This window comes from Rhinoraja longicauda, chromosome 27 (genome assembly GCF_053455715.1).
Source record: "Rhinoraja longicauda isolate Sanriku21f chromosome 27, sRhiLon1.1, whole genome shotgun sequence".
Classification (NCBI taxonomy): domain Eukaryota; kingdom Metazoa; phylum Chordata; class Chondrichthyes; order Rajiformes; family Arhynchobatidae; genus Rhinoraja; species Rhinoraja longicauda.
Genome location: NC_135979.1, coordinates 9,403,142 through 9,421,526, shown reverse-complemented (window position 1 = coordinate 9,421,526; position 18,385 = coordinate 9,403,142). Strand labels below are relative to the sequence as shown.

Genomic DNA, 18,385 nt, shown 5'->3' with positions numbered 1-18,385 from the left:
AGGATCTCCCACCACCCCCCCCCCCCCCCCCCCCCACCCCCTCACCCCTCGCCTCAGCTGTCATGTGATGCTAAAATGCTCTTTAAAAAGGACGTGAGCAGTCCCAGCTCAGACAGAACCGGAGAGCTCTACTTTAGTTCACTTCTGAAGAGAAGGCTCAGCAATTGAAAAGGAGATTCGAGGAAAGGAGCGAGAGAGAAAAAGCTGAAGCAAGTCAACAGGTTTTTTGAGTGGCCCTGCTTTATTTTTAGAGATGGATTTCCAGACAAGTATAATTCGAGAATCCAACACAATGGAGACACTGGAGAAGCAACTAATCTGCCCAATCTGTCTGGAAATGTTTGAAAAGCCAGTCGTGATCCTACCGTGCCAACACAATCTGTGCAGAAAATGTGCCAATGATGTTTTCCAGGTCAGTGATTGTCATGACATTTAATTTGATATTCACTAAGACTTTATTCCACTAGAAATATTTGACAGGGGACAGTAACTTTGGAAAATTTTCATCTCAAGTTTTCACCTAAGATTTTCAAATGTGTTACAGTAGCTCACAATGTTTCACTATTGCGCATGAATCCAAATATCAAATCTGGCTTCAAGACGAATATTCCTGGATAAGCCTTTTATAAAGTGTCTTGAAGGAGTATTGAAGGTGTAAATATAAATGCAATTTGTTGTTGTGGTCACCCTCATATCCTGTACTTAGTAACACAGTTGTCTCACTAGACCGTCCGAGTGTGGAGTTTAGAAGGATGAGAGGGGATCTTATAGAAACGTATTAAATTATAAAAGGACTGGACAAGCTAGATGCAGGAAAAATGTTCCCAATGTTGGGCGAGTCCAGAACCAGGGGCCACGGTCTTAGAATAAAGGGGAGGCCATTTAAAACTTTTTCACCCAGAGAGTTGTGAATTTGTGGAATTCTCTGCCACAGAGGGCAGTGGAAGCCAAATCACTGGATGGATTTAAGAGAGAGTTAAATAGAGCTCTAGGGGCTAGTGGAATTGAGGGATATGGGGAGAAGGCAGGCACGGGGTATTGATTGGGGACGATCAGCCATGATCACAATGAATGGCGGTGCTGGCTCGAAAGGCCGAATGGCCTCCTCCTGCACCTATTTTCTATGTTTCTATGTTTCTATTCCATACAGTTAATGCCCTACATGTGCCGCCTCCATTTCACTTCTTATGGGTGAATGTTTGCAACACAGCCCATCCTATACCCTTTGCCCACTCGCCAATTCCTTAGCCCAAAGACAGAGAAACCTATTGGACTATTTCACTCAAAGTCTTGCCTGAGTTCAGCCAACTCCACATTAACTTGAATTGAACTTGGGACCCTGTGACAATCTGAATGGGGGGGAAATGGTAAGAGAGGAGAGCAAGGAAGTAAGATAAAGGGAGATAGAAAAAGAAAGAATATAAGGAAGAGAAAGAAAGGGGAAATAAAGGCTTCAAGATGTTCTAACACCAGAAATGCTGGAAGACCTCAACCAGCTGCACAGCACCTGTGGAAAAAGGACATTTTAAACGTTTTGAGTCAAGCAACTTCATCAGAACCGAGGAAGCTGACTGATTAGCGTGCAATAAAAGCTTTTCACTGTACTTCGGTACACGTGACAATAAATTGAACTGAACTGAAGAGAAAAAGCAACTTAGTTTAAGCCTGAGAGAAGGTGGTCTAACAAAAGGAATAGACCTCCACCACCTACTCTGTCACTTTTACACTAACTTGCTTTCTCTCTCTCTTGATTCTGATTAAAAGTCTTTGCCATGAAATGTTACCTGGTTTCTCTTTCCACGGATGCTGCTTGTCTGCCTGAGTTCTTCCAACATTTCTGTTTGTGTTTCAGCATTCGGCCTCTGCAGTTTTATTTGTTTCCCATTCAGCATGTGCTAAATTGCTTTCCTGGCGATAAAGTATACTTTCCAAATGGAGGCAGTGTTGCAGAGAGAAACCTCATTAAAGCATGGCAGATTTTCTTTCCTGTCAAATGTAATAATGCTTTTAACCACATGATCCCTTTGCTGAAAACTTTGCAAATTGTGAAAAAATTGATATTTTAAGCATTTTTTTTTTAAAAACAAAAAAACGAGTATTGTGACCATTTCCGATGCAACATTTTTCATCGGGATACTTTGCTGATATTTATATGAAGTTGTGCTACGCTTTAGGCTGCCAACCCGTACTGGCAAGGGCGAGGAACCATGATATCAGGTGGCAGATTCAGGTGCCCATCCTGCCGACATGAAGTGATTCTGGACCGCCATGGAGTATACGGACTACAGAGGAATCTTCTGGTGGAGAACATAATCGACATCTACAAGGAGGAAGGCATCAGGTTAGCATCGGTAACCACCGCAAGGGGAGGGGTACGGCGGAGTTTTGGCAGGGAATTCGAGACCACCCTTGACACGGAGTGAGAAGGGGCAAATGCTTGTCATGAGCCATCACCCTCCATCCCATGATGTTCATCTGAGGTATTTGTAGGGTCATGAGTTATTTTGTGTTGAGCAGAAGGATTCACGACCTATTTTAGTCTTCCAGCAAAAACATAATGTGCTAGAGTAACTCAGCCGGTCGGAAGGACAGCTGGAGAACATAGACAGGTGACGTTTTAGGTCGAGTCCGTTCTTCAAAGAGTAGGTACTGTTTGGATAATAGAACCCTGTCAAAATTCAGACTATCGTATCCCTTCATTATTTTCAAGTTTTACGCAGTAAAACATAAAGGAAACCGGTCAGCAAACATAACTTATTAATGAAAATGATGTAAGGATTTGATAGGGTAGAAGCAAAGATGGTGGAAGATTCCAAAGACATTGGACCTTCAGATAGTTACTAATGTAAGACACGGAATTAAGGAGGGTTTTTTTTTAATGCAGAGAATGGTTCGAATGTGGAACTCAATATCACTTGCAACATTGAGGAATACCATTATATTTACTGGTTGGAAAGTATAGGGGTGGAGAAAGGAATCTAAGGATATGTTGATGAAATGAAATGAGGCAGACTGTGGAGAGCATAGATCCCACCATGGATTAGTTTGGTTATATGGCATTGTAAACCTTATGCCACTTTACCCACTGACATCTTCCCATCTGCAGTGGTTATTCACTGCCTTCGCTGACAACTGCAGCATAGCAAGGTTTAATAGGCAGAATCCCTTACAAGTATAGACTTGGAATGAAAATAAGTTCCCATTAACTTCCCATGAAATTTCCCATGAAGTTCCCATATGTGAATGTTAACTTTATACTACAAATTTAAGAATTTCTCTGCAGTAGTTACGGGAGATTAGTATGAAGTAATTTTGCAGCTAATACATACATAAATATAATCTTCAAAGTTGAAGTATTTATTGTGCACGAATGATCTGCTACACAAAGAGTTTGCATGCCAACAGTGACCACTCTACACAATGGACTAATTTGCAACTATGCAAACTTGCTTGTCTTGAAAAGGGGCAAAATCCAGAGAATGTGATAAGATGCCACGTGAATTCACTTTTATTTCTTTTGTGCCTGTAAAATTTGTTGGGGTAGAGGTGAAAAGTAAATATATCGTTCCTTAATACTTCTTTTGAAATACGAGGACACGTTTGAAAATGTGCTGGACAATAGAGAGATTTACATTATTTGTAGCTGACTCACCTCTGAGTCGGAAGGGTTCGAGTCCAAGGACATGAATACTTGATTTTAGCTGCGCTTCAGTTTGGGGGCATTGCACGGTCAGGGGAGCTGTCTTTCAGAAGAGATGTTAAGACAATTTCTCCATCACCTTTCCAACGGTCTGTAAATATCCTGGGACACTTATTCAAGGCATATTTATCTTAGTTTAGAGATACCATGTGGAAACAGGCCCTTTGGCTCAGTGATTCCACACCAGCCATTACCTGTTCACACTACTTCTACATTACCCACTTTCTCATCCACCCCCGACACATTAGGGGCATTTTACAGAGGCCAATTAGTCTACAAACCCACACAACCCCTTTGGGACCTGGGAGGGCATCGGAGCACCCAGAGGAAACGCACACAGTCACAGGGAGAACGTACCAACTCCACACAGAGAGCCCTCCAAGTCTGGGTCTCTGACACTCTGAGGCAGCGGCACTACTGGCTGTGCCACTGTGCCACCCTGCCATATGTGGAGAGGACATCTCCTCTTGTGGGAGAATCTGGATCTATAGATCGTTCTTTAAAATGAAGGAATTATTCAATTAAGATAGAGACAAGGCAAAAAAACCTTCCCTTGGAAGGTCCTATGTCTTTAGAAGTGAAATGGAAGTGAAAGCAGATGGTTTGAATATATTTAAAGCAAATGGATCCAGCTTCTTGATAAGCACGTGGGTGAAAGGTCAGTGGAGCTAGGTGGGAGGAGGGGTTCATATTACAATCAGATCAGCTGTGATCTTGTTGACTGGCAGAGCTTCCTTGATGGATCAAGTGCCCAACTCTGGCTCAGCAATCCAGGTCCACATGAAGTGTAAACATATTCTCCCTAATATCCCGGTGAACGTTTATCTCTTAATTCACAAAACAAGAGAATATCTGGGTTGCATATCAGTGTAGTCTGTACGAATTGTGTGCAAAATGGCTGCCTTATTTTTGAGCGTTACAACAGTGGCTTCTCTTCAAACTAACTAGTTAGTCTCAAAGTTTTTTGTGCATTTCAATTAGCTGGAAAACACTTCGGAGAGTTCCAAAGTTGTGAAAGAAGTTAGTTGTCTGTACACAAGTCTTTCATTTTCTCTATCTCGAAAGACCGCATTACAGAGCTGCAGTCAGAAACAGGAAACCTGCATAATATCTTCCTACGGCAAAATGACCAAGTTTAGTACCTCAACTGTTACACAGGCTCAGCTTAGCAAGTTCACTGACGACACCAGAGGACATCTGGTGTCGTGTTTCATGAGGCTGTACATTAAGCCGCACGGTGCATAGTTTAGATTAAAATGTCACAAAACAACGTCTTCAGCAGTGCTTTTCACTCACTGGTGACACATAAGTTATATTCACTTCCATTGCGTCTCTGCCCTCAAGGTCATCTGGTGAAGGTCTCATATATAAGCGCCATGAAAACTGGAAATTAGCCCAGCTATTTCTAGATGCACTCACGAAATTTGCTGAGCTGTTGGCTTCAAGAAATGATGACCATATTTATTGTTACATAATTTATTCAGAGTAATAATTTATGCACCTACATATGGCTTGATAGGCAGTAGTACAATGTGAATATAAAGATAAAACTTTATAAATAGGTAACAATCCTAAAAAAGCGCAAAGTCGATACCCAAGGTCTCATTTAATATAGATTGTCTTCGTTGTCAATAATATAGTAACAGTCGTTTGTTTGAGAGTAAGCTTTCCATCACAGCAACTAAAACATAGAGCCAAAATAAAATGTTCTCATGTTCAGAAGGCATTCAATGTGATAATGCGTCAAAGCTTAGAGTGGAAAATAAAAGCTGGTGGAATTGGAGAGAGCAAGCATAAATAGGTATATTTTTCTGTTTGCCAAGATGTTATGAGTGGTGTTCCAGGGAATTAGTGCTCGCACTTCAACTTTTGACAATTTAGATGAATCACTTGGAGGAAGGCACCAAACTTGCTGATGACACAAAGATAGGCATGTACGCAAGTCGAGAAGGAGATGTAAGAAGTTGCAGGGAGATGTGGATAGGTTAAGGGAAAAGTTGAAGGATCTGGAAAGGGAATGCAATGGGAGTTTAATATTATGTGATGTTGCCTATTTTAGCAAGAAAATTTAAAAAAAAGGCATATTATCCAAACTTGCAGAGCTCAGAGCTGCAGAGGAATCTGGGTGTTCTTGTGCGTGGCTTGTAAAGGGCTATATACAGACACAGGAGGTAATTAGGAAACCTAACAGAATGCGTCATCTACTGCTTGGGGAATTGAATGCAAAAATAGGTGAATTATATTTCAGTTTAGTTTAGTTTAGAGATACAGAACTGGCCCACCGAGTCCACGCCGACAATCCACGTCAACCCCTTCACACTAGGTGGTCACACTATGCTATCCCATTTTCTCATCTGCTCGCTGCAAATTTGGGGCAGATTTTATGGAGGCCAATTAACTGGGAGTAAACCAGAGCATGGGGGGGAACCTGCACACGGTCACGGGGAGAATGTGGAAACTCCAGGCAAACAGCACCCGAGGTCAGGATCGGACCCTGGTCTCGGGTGCTGTGAGACAGCAGATCTACCAGCTGCACCACTCTGCCACCCAGATATACAGGGCTTTGCTGAGTCATGTCTGGAGTGTAGTGCAGAGAATGTAACTGGAGAGTATCTGAGGAGAAAGTATCGAACCCAGATCTCTGGCGCTGTAAGGCGACAACTCTACCACTGTGCCACTGTGCCACTGTGCCACTGTGCCACTGTGCCACTGTGCCACTGTGCCACTGTGCCACCCTAAAGTCTGAATGCGTAAAGTGCACTCTGAGGCACCTGTAGCATCCCAACTTGGGAATGGCCAATGTTCTAGAACTCAAAATCAAGTAAACAATATCCCTGGAGCCTCCTTTGCAATTTTCCAATCTTTGCTCCTTATTTGAGGCTTTCACTTGTCTTCTTAAAACTTCTCCCCGACTCTTCCCTCCACAACACTTCCAAGCACATCTCCGACTGGGGAATAGAAATTTACCCTTTCCAACCAAGTTTCTAGTCAATTCTCATGATAGTGTTTGGCCTGTTTCCATATGACTTTTCAGTATATTTACTACATGCTGTAGTTATAGGCTCATACCGTGCTCAGGTGATAACATGGTGTTCAGGGACAGTGTCAGTAACCTGTTTTGCTACAGTTGGAAGGGAAGAAGGAACTCTCATGAGCATAGACAAATAACCGTGAAGGATGGAAATCTGCACCCAAACAGAAACACACCACAGATCCATGAGTATCTGAAAGGGGTGGAAGGTTTGTTTGTCCAGTGTCCTTGCGTCTATTGTAGGTTTCTGCCTTATTTTGACTCTCTTTGGACATGTTTAGGGGAAAAGGAAGAGTAAGAGGGGAAAAGGAATGAAAACCTATGTTTGGCGAGACCGGAGTAGGTCCTTGTGGAGCGTAAAACAAAGATACAGTGGAGCTGACCTGAATTTAGAGCAAAACACAAAGAGCTGAAGTAAATCAGCGGGTCAGGCAACATCTGTGGAGGGAAACCTTAGAGGCAATATATTTTGGTTTGCAACCCTTTCTTCGGACTGATTGTGGTGGGGGAAGAAAGCTGGAAAAGAGAGGTGAGGGAAAAAGGCTTGGCAAGTGGCAGGTGGAAGCAGGTGGATGAGAGAAAGGGGGATTGACTGGCAGATGGGCGGACAGGCCAGAAATGAAAAAGGCACCAAAAGGGCGTCAGATTTGATTTGCTTCCTGTGCGGTTTCGTCGTCAACAACAACAAAAACGACCCGCTGATGAAAATCCGTCTTTTTGATATCCAGCAGACCTTTGAAGAAAGGCAACCAGCCCATGTGCGAAGAACATGAGGACGAGAAGATTAACATTTACTGCGTCACGTGCCAGGTCCCCACTTGCTCAATGTGCAAGGTGTTTGGTGCTCACAAAGACTGCGAGGTGGCACCTCTACAGAATATATTTCAACAACAGAAGGTAAATTGCAGCGACCGTGGAATTTACTCAATTCAAAGCAGCAAATGCAAAACCATTAAAAAAAGTACGTACAAACATTGAAAATTATTCCCAGGAGAATAGAACACAAAAAACAGAGCAATTATAGATCACATCTGAGCATATTGTGCTACTGTCTGTGTAGTGTAAGAAAATAACTGCAGATGCTGGTACAAATCGAAGGTATTTATTTCACAAAATGCTGGAGTAACTCAGCAGGTCAGGCAGCATCTCAGGAGAGAAGGAATGGGTGACGTTTTGGGTCGAGACCCTTTTTCAGACTGACTGTCTGTGTAATATAAGTTCACCTCTCTCCCAAATCCTCCCCCTTTCTCCCTCACACCCATCCATTCTTCACCCCATCCCCGCCCCTCCCTCCCTTCTCTCCCTGTGTCCCACCTGCACTCACACTTATTTCTCCCCTCCACACGCCCCCCCCCCTTCTACTTTCCTCCCTCTGGCTTCACAATCTACAACTCTTCAATCCCATCTCATGCCTTCCGCTCTTATCATTGGCCTTTGTTTTGCCCGTCAAAACCCCCCTTCACCCATGCCTGCCTATTACCTGCCAAGCATTGTCCTGCCTCTTTCCTTTTCCAGCTTTCTTCGCCCCCCCCCCACAATCAGTTTGAAGAAGGGTCCTGTCCCAGAACGTCACCTACCCTTCTCTCTCCAACACCATATCTCTCGTTTCCCTTTTCCCTGACTCTCAGTCTGAAGAAGGGTCTCGACCCGAAACGTCACCTATTCCTTTTCTCCAGGTATGTTGCCTGACCCGCTGAGTTACTCCAGCTTTTTGTGTCTATCTTCCGTCACCTATCCATGCTCTCCAGGGATGCCGCCTGACCAAGTTACTCCAGCACTTTGTGCCCTCAAAGTAATTGAAGGATGGTTAATGAAGGACGAGGAGGCTAGGAGGAGATTTACACCGAACACAAATATCTGTTCATCCACGTAGTCTCCCTCTGTGCTCTATTCCACATAAGTAAAGCAGCTTGGAGGTGGCTGGGCAGCAAGGAGTTAAAATAACGTTATGCATGAGCTGCCTTGACGTTCAGGCTAATTTTAGTGCAGAAGTGTCGCAGTGCGGCAGTTGGTCGTGGGGCAGCAGGAAGGAGGAGAAAATTCTTTAGAGCTTCGATGCCCCACTTTTCAGCTTTCCTGCCTGATAGCTGGGAAATCAAACCCACACTAAGCTTCTTTAAATGTGCTCATGTCATTGTGGCTTGTTTCAGTCACTACCAATGAACAGAACTGAGAGTACAAGCCACGGGTTGTAATAATCCTGTGATATTTGGCCACCATTTGTCAAAGGTTTCTAACAGAGTGACTAAATGCAAGTTATATATAGCTGAGCTGCAGGGCGGGGGAAGGGGGCAAATACCAAAGTCACTGCATAACCTTAACAAGTATGCTTTGCGGGAGAGGATTGTTTGACCTCAATTGTTATCAGAGCAGTGCCCGAATTAGTTTGACTTTCTAGACGGGCTCTTTTTGCAAATAGAAAACCGGCCTTATTTCTCCCCAAGATCGTTGAGCTCATTCGAGTTAACTCAAAATACGTCAGGCTTTACACAGGCAAAATGTCCCAGCTATTTCCTGGGAGTGATAATTAAAAAAAATATGACACCGAACCTTTATCAAGGCATAGAAACGAAAAGCTGGTGTGACTCAGCGGGTCAGACAACATCTCTGGGGTAAAGGAGTAGGGTCAAGACCCTTCTTCGGACTGAGAGTCAGGGGAAAGGGAAACGAGAGATATAGACGGGGATGTAGAGTGTTATAGAACAAATGAATGAAAGATGTGCTAAAAAGTAACATGAGAAAGGAAACAGCCCATTGTTAGCTGTTTGTTAGGTGAGAACCAGTGCAGACAATAAAACTCAACAAGACGACTTTGAAGCTGGTGTGACTTGGGTGGGGGAGGGATGGAGAGCGAGGGAATGCAGGGGTTATTTGAAGTCAGAGAAATCAATATTCATATTTATGAAGGCATATGAATAGAATATTAGTCATATTTTATTGACCATAAAATATGGTCAATTTTACCATGATGATCCTACGGTAATGGTCAATACCATTATATTGGTATAATGAAGATTATTTCAACAAAAATAGAATATGGTATAATAACAATTATTCCCAGAAGAAGACGAGACATTTTTAAAGGAAAAAATGAAGATTTAAAACATATATTAAAAAAATTAAAGGATTTGAGGAGTATCTCCAAAGGTGGTGGGGGGGGGAGGGGGGGGGGGAGGGGAAGAGAGTTTGTGAGTTTTTGTAGGCGATTCCAATGCTTGTTGGCCGTCAGAGGCATGGCAACCAAGAGCAGAGTCATTTAATTGACAGATAATCAGGCAGACAGGGCATTATGACTATTTCAGAGGACATTACAGGTACAAGGGAGGGATTATCCCACGAAAGAATTAGGACACATTTTAATATGTGTATGTGACAACTAAAGTAGACCTGACTTGACTTGACTTGAATATTGAGATGCAAACGAGAGGCAAATCTGCACCTTCATCAGGTTGGTGGGTGAACAGGATTTGATGCAAATTGGGACACAAGTAGAGGTGGGATAGAGGACAGGAGAGCATTGAAAGTGCCTGACAGGAGCCCAATGTCTCTTACTCCCCTCAGGCCCTCAAAGACATTCATGTTTATGTTCAGGAAGGAACTGAAGATGCCGGTTTACACCAAAAATAAACACAACATGCTGGAGTAACTCAGCGGGTCAGGCAGCATCTCTGGAGGAAAGGGATAGGTGACGTTTCGGGTCAAGACCCTTCCTCAGAGTGAGAGTCAGGGGAGAGGGAAAAGAGAGATTAAAGAAGGCACGTAGAACTAACGAAATATATGCAATAAGCAACGATGATCAAGGGAGGGTGGAGCCCATAATGGTCCATTGTTGGCTGTGAGGAAGGTGATAACGAGTTACACAAACAGTGAAACTCAACGGGACAACATTGAAACCAGTACGACCACTAGGATGCGGGAGGGACGGTGAGAGAGGGATTGCAAGGGTTACTTGAAGTTAGAGAAATCCAGAGTAGAACCGCTGGTTTGTAAGCTGCCCAAGCGAAATACGAGGCAATGTTTTTTGCTGTGTTTCCACAGACAGAGCTGACGGATGGGATCGCCATGCTAGTGGCTGGTAATGACAGGGTCAACGCCATCACAGACCAGTTGGAAGAGACAAGCAAAAGAATCGAGGTATGGAGAAGCCAGGAGCAAACTTTGAGCAAGTGCGCCCCTCAAATAGATGCCTGCCTTCTTCCCTCACGTTCATGGCCACAGCTGTGCTGTTCCTTAATCTCTTCCAAAATAGACCATGTAAAAATAATCCTGTTTTTAAAAAAAAGGTTCCAGGGATTGGGAATGTGCATTCAGCTTCCCTTCAGAACTCCTTCAGAATGCTGACTTTATAAGATGAGCTCACATAAAAGTCGTAACTTTCAAGGCCTAAGTTCTGTGATCCCCTTCCTAAATTTAAATCTCTCCTCCTGCCAACACAGCTTCTTTAAAATGCTCCTTTAAAACTGCTCTCAGTCGCTGTCCCACCATCTCCTTCGGCAGTGAGCCTTTTGTTCATGAAAGAGGAATACGAGGGGGGGGGTACATTATTTGTTACTGGGCAAGAGCCACTCACTTCATGAGTGTTTGTCCGTTGACGATGAAGAAAATAAACTTATTACAAGTTTAGAGAGAATTAATTCTCCGCGTTCCACACTGGTGCTGAGTAACTATATTCTTGGAAGGCCTGCTTTCCATTTCTGATGAACATCCCAATTGCATCCCCTTTCATCATCCACTGATTAGTCAGCAGCAGATTTAACTGGAAGCGCTGCCTCAGAGCTCCAGCACCCCGGGTTCAATCCTGACCCCCCCCCCCCCAATGCTGTCAAAATGGAGAATGCTCATTCTTCCTGTGAGCATGTAGGGTCCCCCAGGGTTCTTAGGTTCCCTCCCATATTCCACGGATGGAAGTTGGCGGTGGGTCAATTGGCCTTTGTAAATTGCCCTTTGTGTGTAAGTGATAGAACCTGCAGGAGTTGGGGTGGGAGCAGGGTTGGGAAATGGAGGGGGGGGGGGGGAGAAGGGAGGTTCGCATTTGATGGGAATGTGGGGAGATTAATATGGTACTAGGTGCTTGGAGGTCGGTGCAAACCCAGTGGGCCAGAGGGGGGAAGATTTAATAGGAATCCGAGGGTAACTCTTTCACACAAAGCGTGGTGGGCGTATGAAACTAGCTGCCAGAGGAGGTAGCTGAGGCAGGGACCATTGCAGCGTTTAAGAAACAATTAGGCAGGTACATGGCTAGGACCAGTTTGGAGGGATATGGGCCAAATGCAGGCAGGTGGGACTAGTGTAGATGGGACATGTCGGTCAGTGTGGGCAAGTTGGGCTGCAGGGGCCTGTTTCCACGCTGTATCACTCTATGACTGTGACCTGTTTTCATACAATGAACTGGGTAGTGCCAATCCATGTTCATTCTGATCATGACCGTCAAATGGGTGAAAACTAGATAATAGATAATAGACAATAGGTGCAGGAGGAGGCCATTCGGCCCTTCGAGCCAGCATCGCCATTCAATGTGATCATGGCTGATCATTCTCAATCAGTACCCCGTTCCTGGCTTCTCCCCATACCCCCTGACTCCGCTATCCTTAAGAGCTCGATCTAGCTCTCTTTTGAACTACAGTCATTTCCAGCTCAGCTGGGAAGTTGTTGACCTCTTTTGGAGAGAGGTTTCCTTCCGCTGTGTTGTGAAGCTTTTGTCATTGGTTTCCTTACCCAGGAGAACAGTCAACACCAGAAAAACATGCTCATGGAACAGTTTGATCGTTTATACGCCACCCTGGAGCAAAGGAAAAATGACATGCTGCAGTCTATTTCAAAGGAACAGGAGGAGAAAATAAAATTCATCAAGGACCTGATCAAACAATACAAGGAACATCTCGACGGATCCTCTAAGCTGGTGGAGAAAGCCATTCAGTTCATGGAGGAGCCTGCAATTGCTGCCTTCCTTATTGTAAGTCACACTTAAGGTCATAAGTGATAGGAGTAGAATTAGGCTATTCGACCCATCATGGCTGATCTCTCTCTCCCTCCTAACCCCATTCTCCTGCCTTCTCCCCATAATTTGTGCATACTTGCGTATTCCTTTCCCTGAATATACCTGTTGACATAATCTCACGCCCAATAACGCAGAACGATAAATGACAACAGAGCACAAGAAGGATCTCGACCAGAAAAGTCACCTATTCCTTTTCTGCCTGTCCCGCTGAGTTACTCCAGCTTTTTGTGTCTGTCTTCGGTTTAAACCAGCATCTGTAGTTCCTTCCTACACAAACTTCTGCAGTAACTTAGCGGGTCAGGCAGCATCTCTGGAGGATATGGATAAACAAAGTTTTGGGTCGGGACTTTCCTCCACACTTCCCAATCATTGTATGTTAACAGTTGTGTCTCTCTCTGCCGTATTGTTGTATTATCTTCTATGGAAACATTGGATTCCAGGCATGTGATTTTAAAAAACAATGCTGAAAAGAATAATTTGGAGGGCATTACAATGCAGCAGAGTATTGTCCTCCAGTCCATCCCATTCCGCCACTTCTCAATCACACCGAGTGTCAGGCACAAAGCCACAGCAACTCCCAGCTATTAAACCGGCACAGAAACATCTGCCTGGATGCACAACATCACACCCAATGCCAGATGTGCTGAGCTCACAATCAACAGCCTCCCTCGGGCCGGAGGTCTGGGGCTAATCTAATCCATATTTCAGGCAATAAGGTCAGCTTTGTGCAGCACAGCAACAAAAGCTCTCTGGGAAGCTAGTTTCGCCTAACTTTTGTAAGCGTAGCATCTCACTCCCTCCAATGTTGCTCACTCCCTCTCTCTTATTTCGCTTGGGCAGCTTACACCCCAGCGGTATGAACATTGACTTCTCCAATTTTAGATAGTTCCTCTGTCCCTCTCTTCCCCTCCCCCTTCCCAGTTCTCCCTCTATCTTCCTGTCTCCACCTATATCCTTCCTTTGTCCCGCCCACCTGACATCAGTCTGAAGAAGGGTCTCGACCCGAAACATCACCCATTCCTTCTCTCCTGAGATGCTGACTGACCTGCTGAGTTACTCCAGCATTTTGTGAGATAAATACCCTTTCTCTTGGATGTCAGTTACACTTACAGATTTAATAGCACTTTTTAAATACTTTTATTAGAAAAAGTAAGGGGCAGCACAGTGGCGTTGTGGCAGAGCTACTGCCTTGCAGGACCGGAGGCCTATGTTCGATCCTGATTACGGGTGCTCTCTGTGTGGAGTTTGCACAGTTCTCCCTGTGGCCACAAGGGTTCCCTCCGGGTGCTCCGGTTTCCTCCGGGTGCTCCGGTTTCCTCCAACATTCCAAAGACGTGCAGGCGAGTAGGCTAATTGGCTTCTGCAAATTGCCGCTTGTGTGTAGGATAGTGCTAGTGTGCGGGGTAATAGCCGGTCAGCACCGACTCGACGGGCCAAAGGGCCTGTTTTTCCACACGGTATCTCCAAACTGAACTTTTCAGGGTCAAGACAAGCAGAATGATCACAAGTCAGTGTGCACAGTGTGGGCTGATTGACAAAGTTTTTCTTCAAATTGTCTGATAGAACTGCTGGATCATTTAAAAAAAAATCTAATCATGTTTTTTTCCATCTTTATGCAGAATTCAAAGAACCTCCTAGAAAAGTAAGTATTTGTGAATTTTGTCACTTTATTATGATTGTACTTCAATATTCCCTATTTTTTTTAAAAACACTCAGGGCTTTGTATTAGATTAATTAATCAGTGCGTTTAACTCGGTCTTATTTATCCCTTGCACTCCAGTAAGCATTTTGTTTAAGTAGTGCATTTAATGAATAACAGGATCAATTGGGCATTGTTAAAGTTTCTTTGCTCTTCGGCTAAAGATCTGTGCTAATTTGATCTATTTTTGTTCCACTGTCATTCCATATCCCTTGATTCACTTGGTGTACAAATAGAACTTAATTATTGACTTGGAATCAAATTTCAGAATCGTTGATGCCTCCCGAACCTCCCATATTCCAAAACACGAAGACGGCTTTGAGGACATGGACCAGTTTTCAGTCAATCTGGAACTGGTAGAGGAAACGCTGAGAAATATAAGATTTGTAACAGGTAGGCTGACTTCAGATATTGTCCTTTTGGCAAGAATAAATTAACGTTGCAATATGGAGAATGAGTAGTGTGGGAGATAGTACAATGATCTTTCCATCCTCCCACTGCTGGCAGCACCAAGACACAACATAAAGCACAAGTTAACACTCTTCAGAAAGGCTGCATGAAAGGGGCGGCACAGTGGCGCAGCGGTAGAGTCGCTGTCTTACCTGGGTTTCGATCCTGACTACGGGTGTACATTCTCCCTGTGACCTTGTGGGTCTTCTCCGGATGCACCGGTTTTCTCCCACAATCCAAAGATGTGCAGGTTTGTAGGTTAATTGGCTTCTGTAGATTGTGGGATAGTAGTGTGTAGGATAGAACTAGTGTACGCGTGATTGTTAGATGGCATGGACTCGGTCTGTTTCCATGTTGTATCTCTAAACTAAACTAAAGAGTAGTGCTAATAAATGCCTGAGTAAGTCAGCGGATATAGGAAGGAGCAAAGAACAGAAGGCCATTCAGCCAATCTATTCCACCATATATTTAGTCCTACGCCGATTCACATCTTGGCTTCGTGTTGGTTCCAGGACTCTTTAGACAAACTAAACATTAGGTAACTGGAAAGCGAGCAGACTCTGACAAATCATCAGATGATAAGTTGGGTCACAGCCGTCACTGTATCATTATCAGTGACTGGAAATTCAAAACTGATTTCTCTCTCTTTAGAATTTAGAGATACAGTGCAGAAACAGGCCCTTCAGCCCACTGAGTCCGCGCTGATCAGCGATCACTTCGTACACTAGCACTATCCCACAACCAGGGGACAATTTACAATTTTACCGAACCCAATTACCCATCAAACCTGTACAACCTTGAAGGCTTGTATACACTGGAATTTAGAAGGATGAGAGGAGATCTTATCGAAACGTATAAGATTATTAAGGGGTTGGACACGTTAGAGGCAGGAAACATGTTCCCAATGTTGGGGGAGTCCAGAACAAGGGGCCACAGTTTAAGAATAAGGGGTAGGCCATTTACAACTGAGATGAGGAAAAACTTTTTCAGTCAGAGAGTTGTGAATCTGTGGAATTCTCTGCCTCAGAAGGCAGTGGAGGCCAATTCTCTGAATGCATTCAAGAGAGAGCTAGATAGAGCTCTTAAGGATAGCGGAGTCAGGGGGTATGGGGAGAAGGCAGGAACATGGTACTGATTGAGAATGATCAGCCGTGATCACATTGAATGGTGGTGCTGGCTCGAAGGGCCGAATGACCTCCTCCTGCACCTATTGTCTATTGTCTATTGAAGTGTGGGAGGAAACCGGAGCACCCGGAGAAAGCCCATGCAGACACAAACTCCATAGATACAAAACTCCGTACAGACAGCACTCGTAGTCAGGATCGAACCCAGGTCCCTTCCCTCGTAAGGCAGCAACTCTAACCTTGCGCCACCATGCCAACCCATTGCTCAAGGGTCACGAGAACCATTTCTTGCAGTCTTATTATTGTACATGGCTCTGATCAGTTAACAGCACACACTTGGCACTGAGGTTGAGTACGCAGCAGATGCAACACCAAAGGAGACATTGTTCATCGTACTGTGCTCATCTCACCATTGAAGGAGCGGTTCAATTATTCCCTCTCCAACCTTCCCACTAAACGCCACACCTGTGAGTTTAGGAATACTTGCAAAAAAAAGTTTGCTGTCCAACTTGGTTTATTTTCAACCAAGTATAATTTGGGAAATTCTAGGAGTTATTGAGTAATTTTTCAATTTCAGAATTGCATAAAATCTCCCAAAAACTGTCCATGTGGAATCTCAGTTTAACAGTTATCATCGCAAAGCAATAGTTCAAAACAAATAGAGCAGAAGCCTAGTTTGCAAAGATTTTGCTTTGAAACATGATTTACAAATCTGAATGTTTTTCCTCTAGAAGAAGATGAAATTGAGGAAGATGTGGAGACTGAGGATGAGGTTGATGATCAAGCTAATGGTGAGAAAAATAGATCATTTAATTAACAAAGAAATCCAGTTGAATTGCATTAAGTTTACCTTTGTACATTTGACAAGAAACCTACAAAGAATCCAAAAGATTAATTCAATCCAGTGCATTTATTGAGATGATTATCAATATAACTATTTCTGCATTATATCTCTAAACTAAACTAAAATAACTAGATAAGCAGGAAATTGTTCACTCAATAGTTTCTCATGGCTAACATTCTCTTTGTGTCTTCTGTAAAGTGGAGTTTGTCTAATAGGGTGCCACTTACTCACACTTTCCCATTCACCCATCATCGCCCTGCTCCCAATCTACCAACCCATCATATCTTCCCTGTCACTATATCATCCAGCCCACAACACTGTGAGCTTGCAAACCATTTGCTTTAAACCCTGACACAGGCCAGGGTGTGGGAAGTAGTAATGGCCAATGCTCACGGCTGGGCGGTCATGAAGTAACATCCCCCCCCCCTCCCACCCCCATCCCACCTTTGTTCCCCTTTGTGCACTGCCTTTAGCTGAAATGCGAGTCTCCTTGGCTACCTGGCATTATTTAGCCCAGCAGAGACTAAAACATACTTGGTATGTGTGAGATGGCTGCACATTGGTCAGCATTGGCTTAAGAGGACAGGGACAGTTTCTTCCTAGCTGTAATCAGGCAACTGAACCGTCCTCTCACCAACTATAGAGTGGGCCTGACCTTCCATCAACATCATTGGAGATCTTCGAACTATCTTTAATTGGATCTTACTGGACTTGATCTTGCACTAAACGTGATACTCTATATCCTATATCTGTACACTGTGGATGGCTTGATTGTAATTATGTATAGGCTTTTCATTGACTGGATAGCATGCACCAAAAAAACTTTTCATTTTATCTTGGTACACGTGACAATAATAAACAAACCAATCTAGATTAGAGGAGAGTTCTCTGTCTTCAGTCATGAAATGATATTCAGCCAAAAGGATTAAATCCATTAGAATCTAATTTTTAACCTGTCAATTGTTTAGTTAGAATTATTGACTAGTTGAAGTTAATAGCCAGCCTAAGTACTGTAATTTATTCTCGTAGTTTCATGTTCGGAAGCTGCAGTTACGTTTCATTTAACAATTGACAAATGATCTTGTCAAATAATGTTGCAACTCTTGAATAAAGAGTAAGAAAGGCTCAGCAAATCTTACTTATTGAGGCTGGATAGATACCGAGATCAAACTGCAATACTGTGTCTGTTAATAATGCCAGGTCAGCCATCTCATTATAATCTATGATGTAGAAAAAGTGCATTGTTTGAATGCTGGCGTTAGCTATTGGGATCCTTCAACACAAGGCCAGCTTGCCCTGTGGGCTCGAGTCTCATTACCTTGCATTGTCATTGTCATCCAGGCTATCAGCATCATATGGTATCCATTAGCAGAGGTTGGTAGTATCCATTAGCAGAGGTTGCACAAATACAAGATATCGTTGGATAGTGAAGAGAGAAAAATCGGTGATAATGGGCAGGAAAACATTGAGCTACGATGGGCAACCACAACTTTTTTTTTACACAAAGGGTGGTGGGTGTACGGAATGAGCTGCCGGAGG

At 43.7% G+C, this 18,385-nt stretch overlaps 1 protein-coding gene across 1 annotated transcript; it reads left to right on the top strand.

Moving 5' to 3' along the window:
• Positions 1-253: 253 nt before the first annotated feature.
• Positions 254-16,819, top strand: LOC144606627 (E3 ubiquitin-protein ligase TRIM63-like). Its single transcript, XM_078422898.1, has 8 exons — positions 254-412; positions 2,175-2,341; positions 7,460-7,628; positions 10,770-10,865; positions 12,451-12,684; positions 14,349-14,371; positions 14,697-14,821; positions 16,734-16,819. Exons 1-8 carry the CDS (start codon positions 254-256, stop codon positions 16,817-16,819), a joined length of 1,059 nt encoding a protein of 352 aa, XP_078279024.1.
• The last annotated feature ends 1,566 nt before the right edge of the window (positions 16,820-18,385 follow it).

Excerpts from the sequence above, each read along its gene's own strand:
- LOC144606627 (XM_078422898.1), top strand. The coding sequence starts at position 254 with ATGGATTTCCAGACAAGTATAATTCGAGAATCCAACACAATGGAGACA. Across the intron at positions 10,866-12,450 it reads AGACAAGCAAAAGAATCGAG|GAGAACAGTCAACACCAGAA; the intron begins GTATGGAGAAGC and ends TTCCTTACCCAG. Across the intron at positions 14,372-14,696 it reads TCAAAGAACCTCCTAGAAAA|AATCGTTGATGCCTCCCGAA; the intron begins GTAAGTATTTGT and ends ATCAAATTTCAG.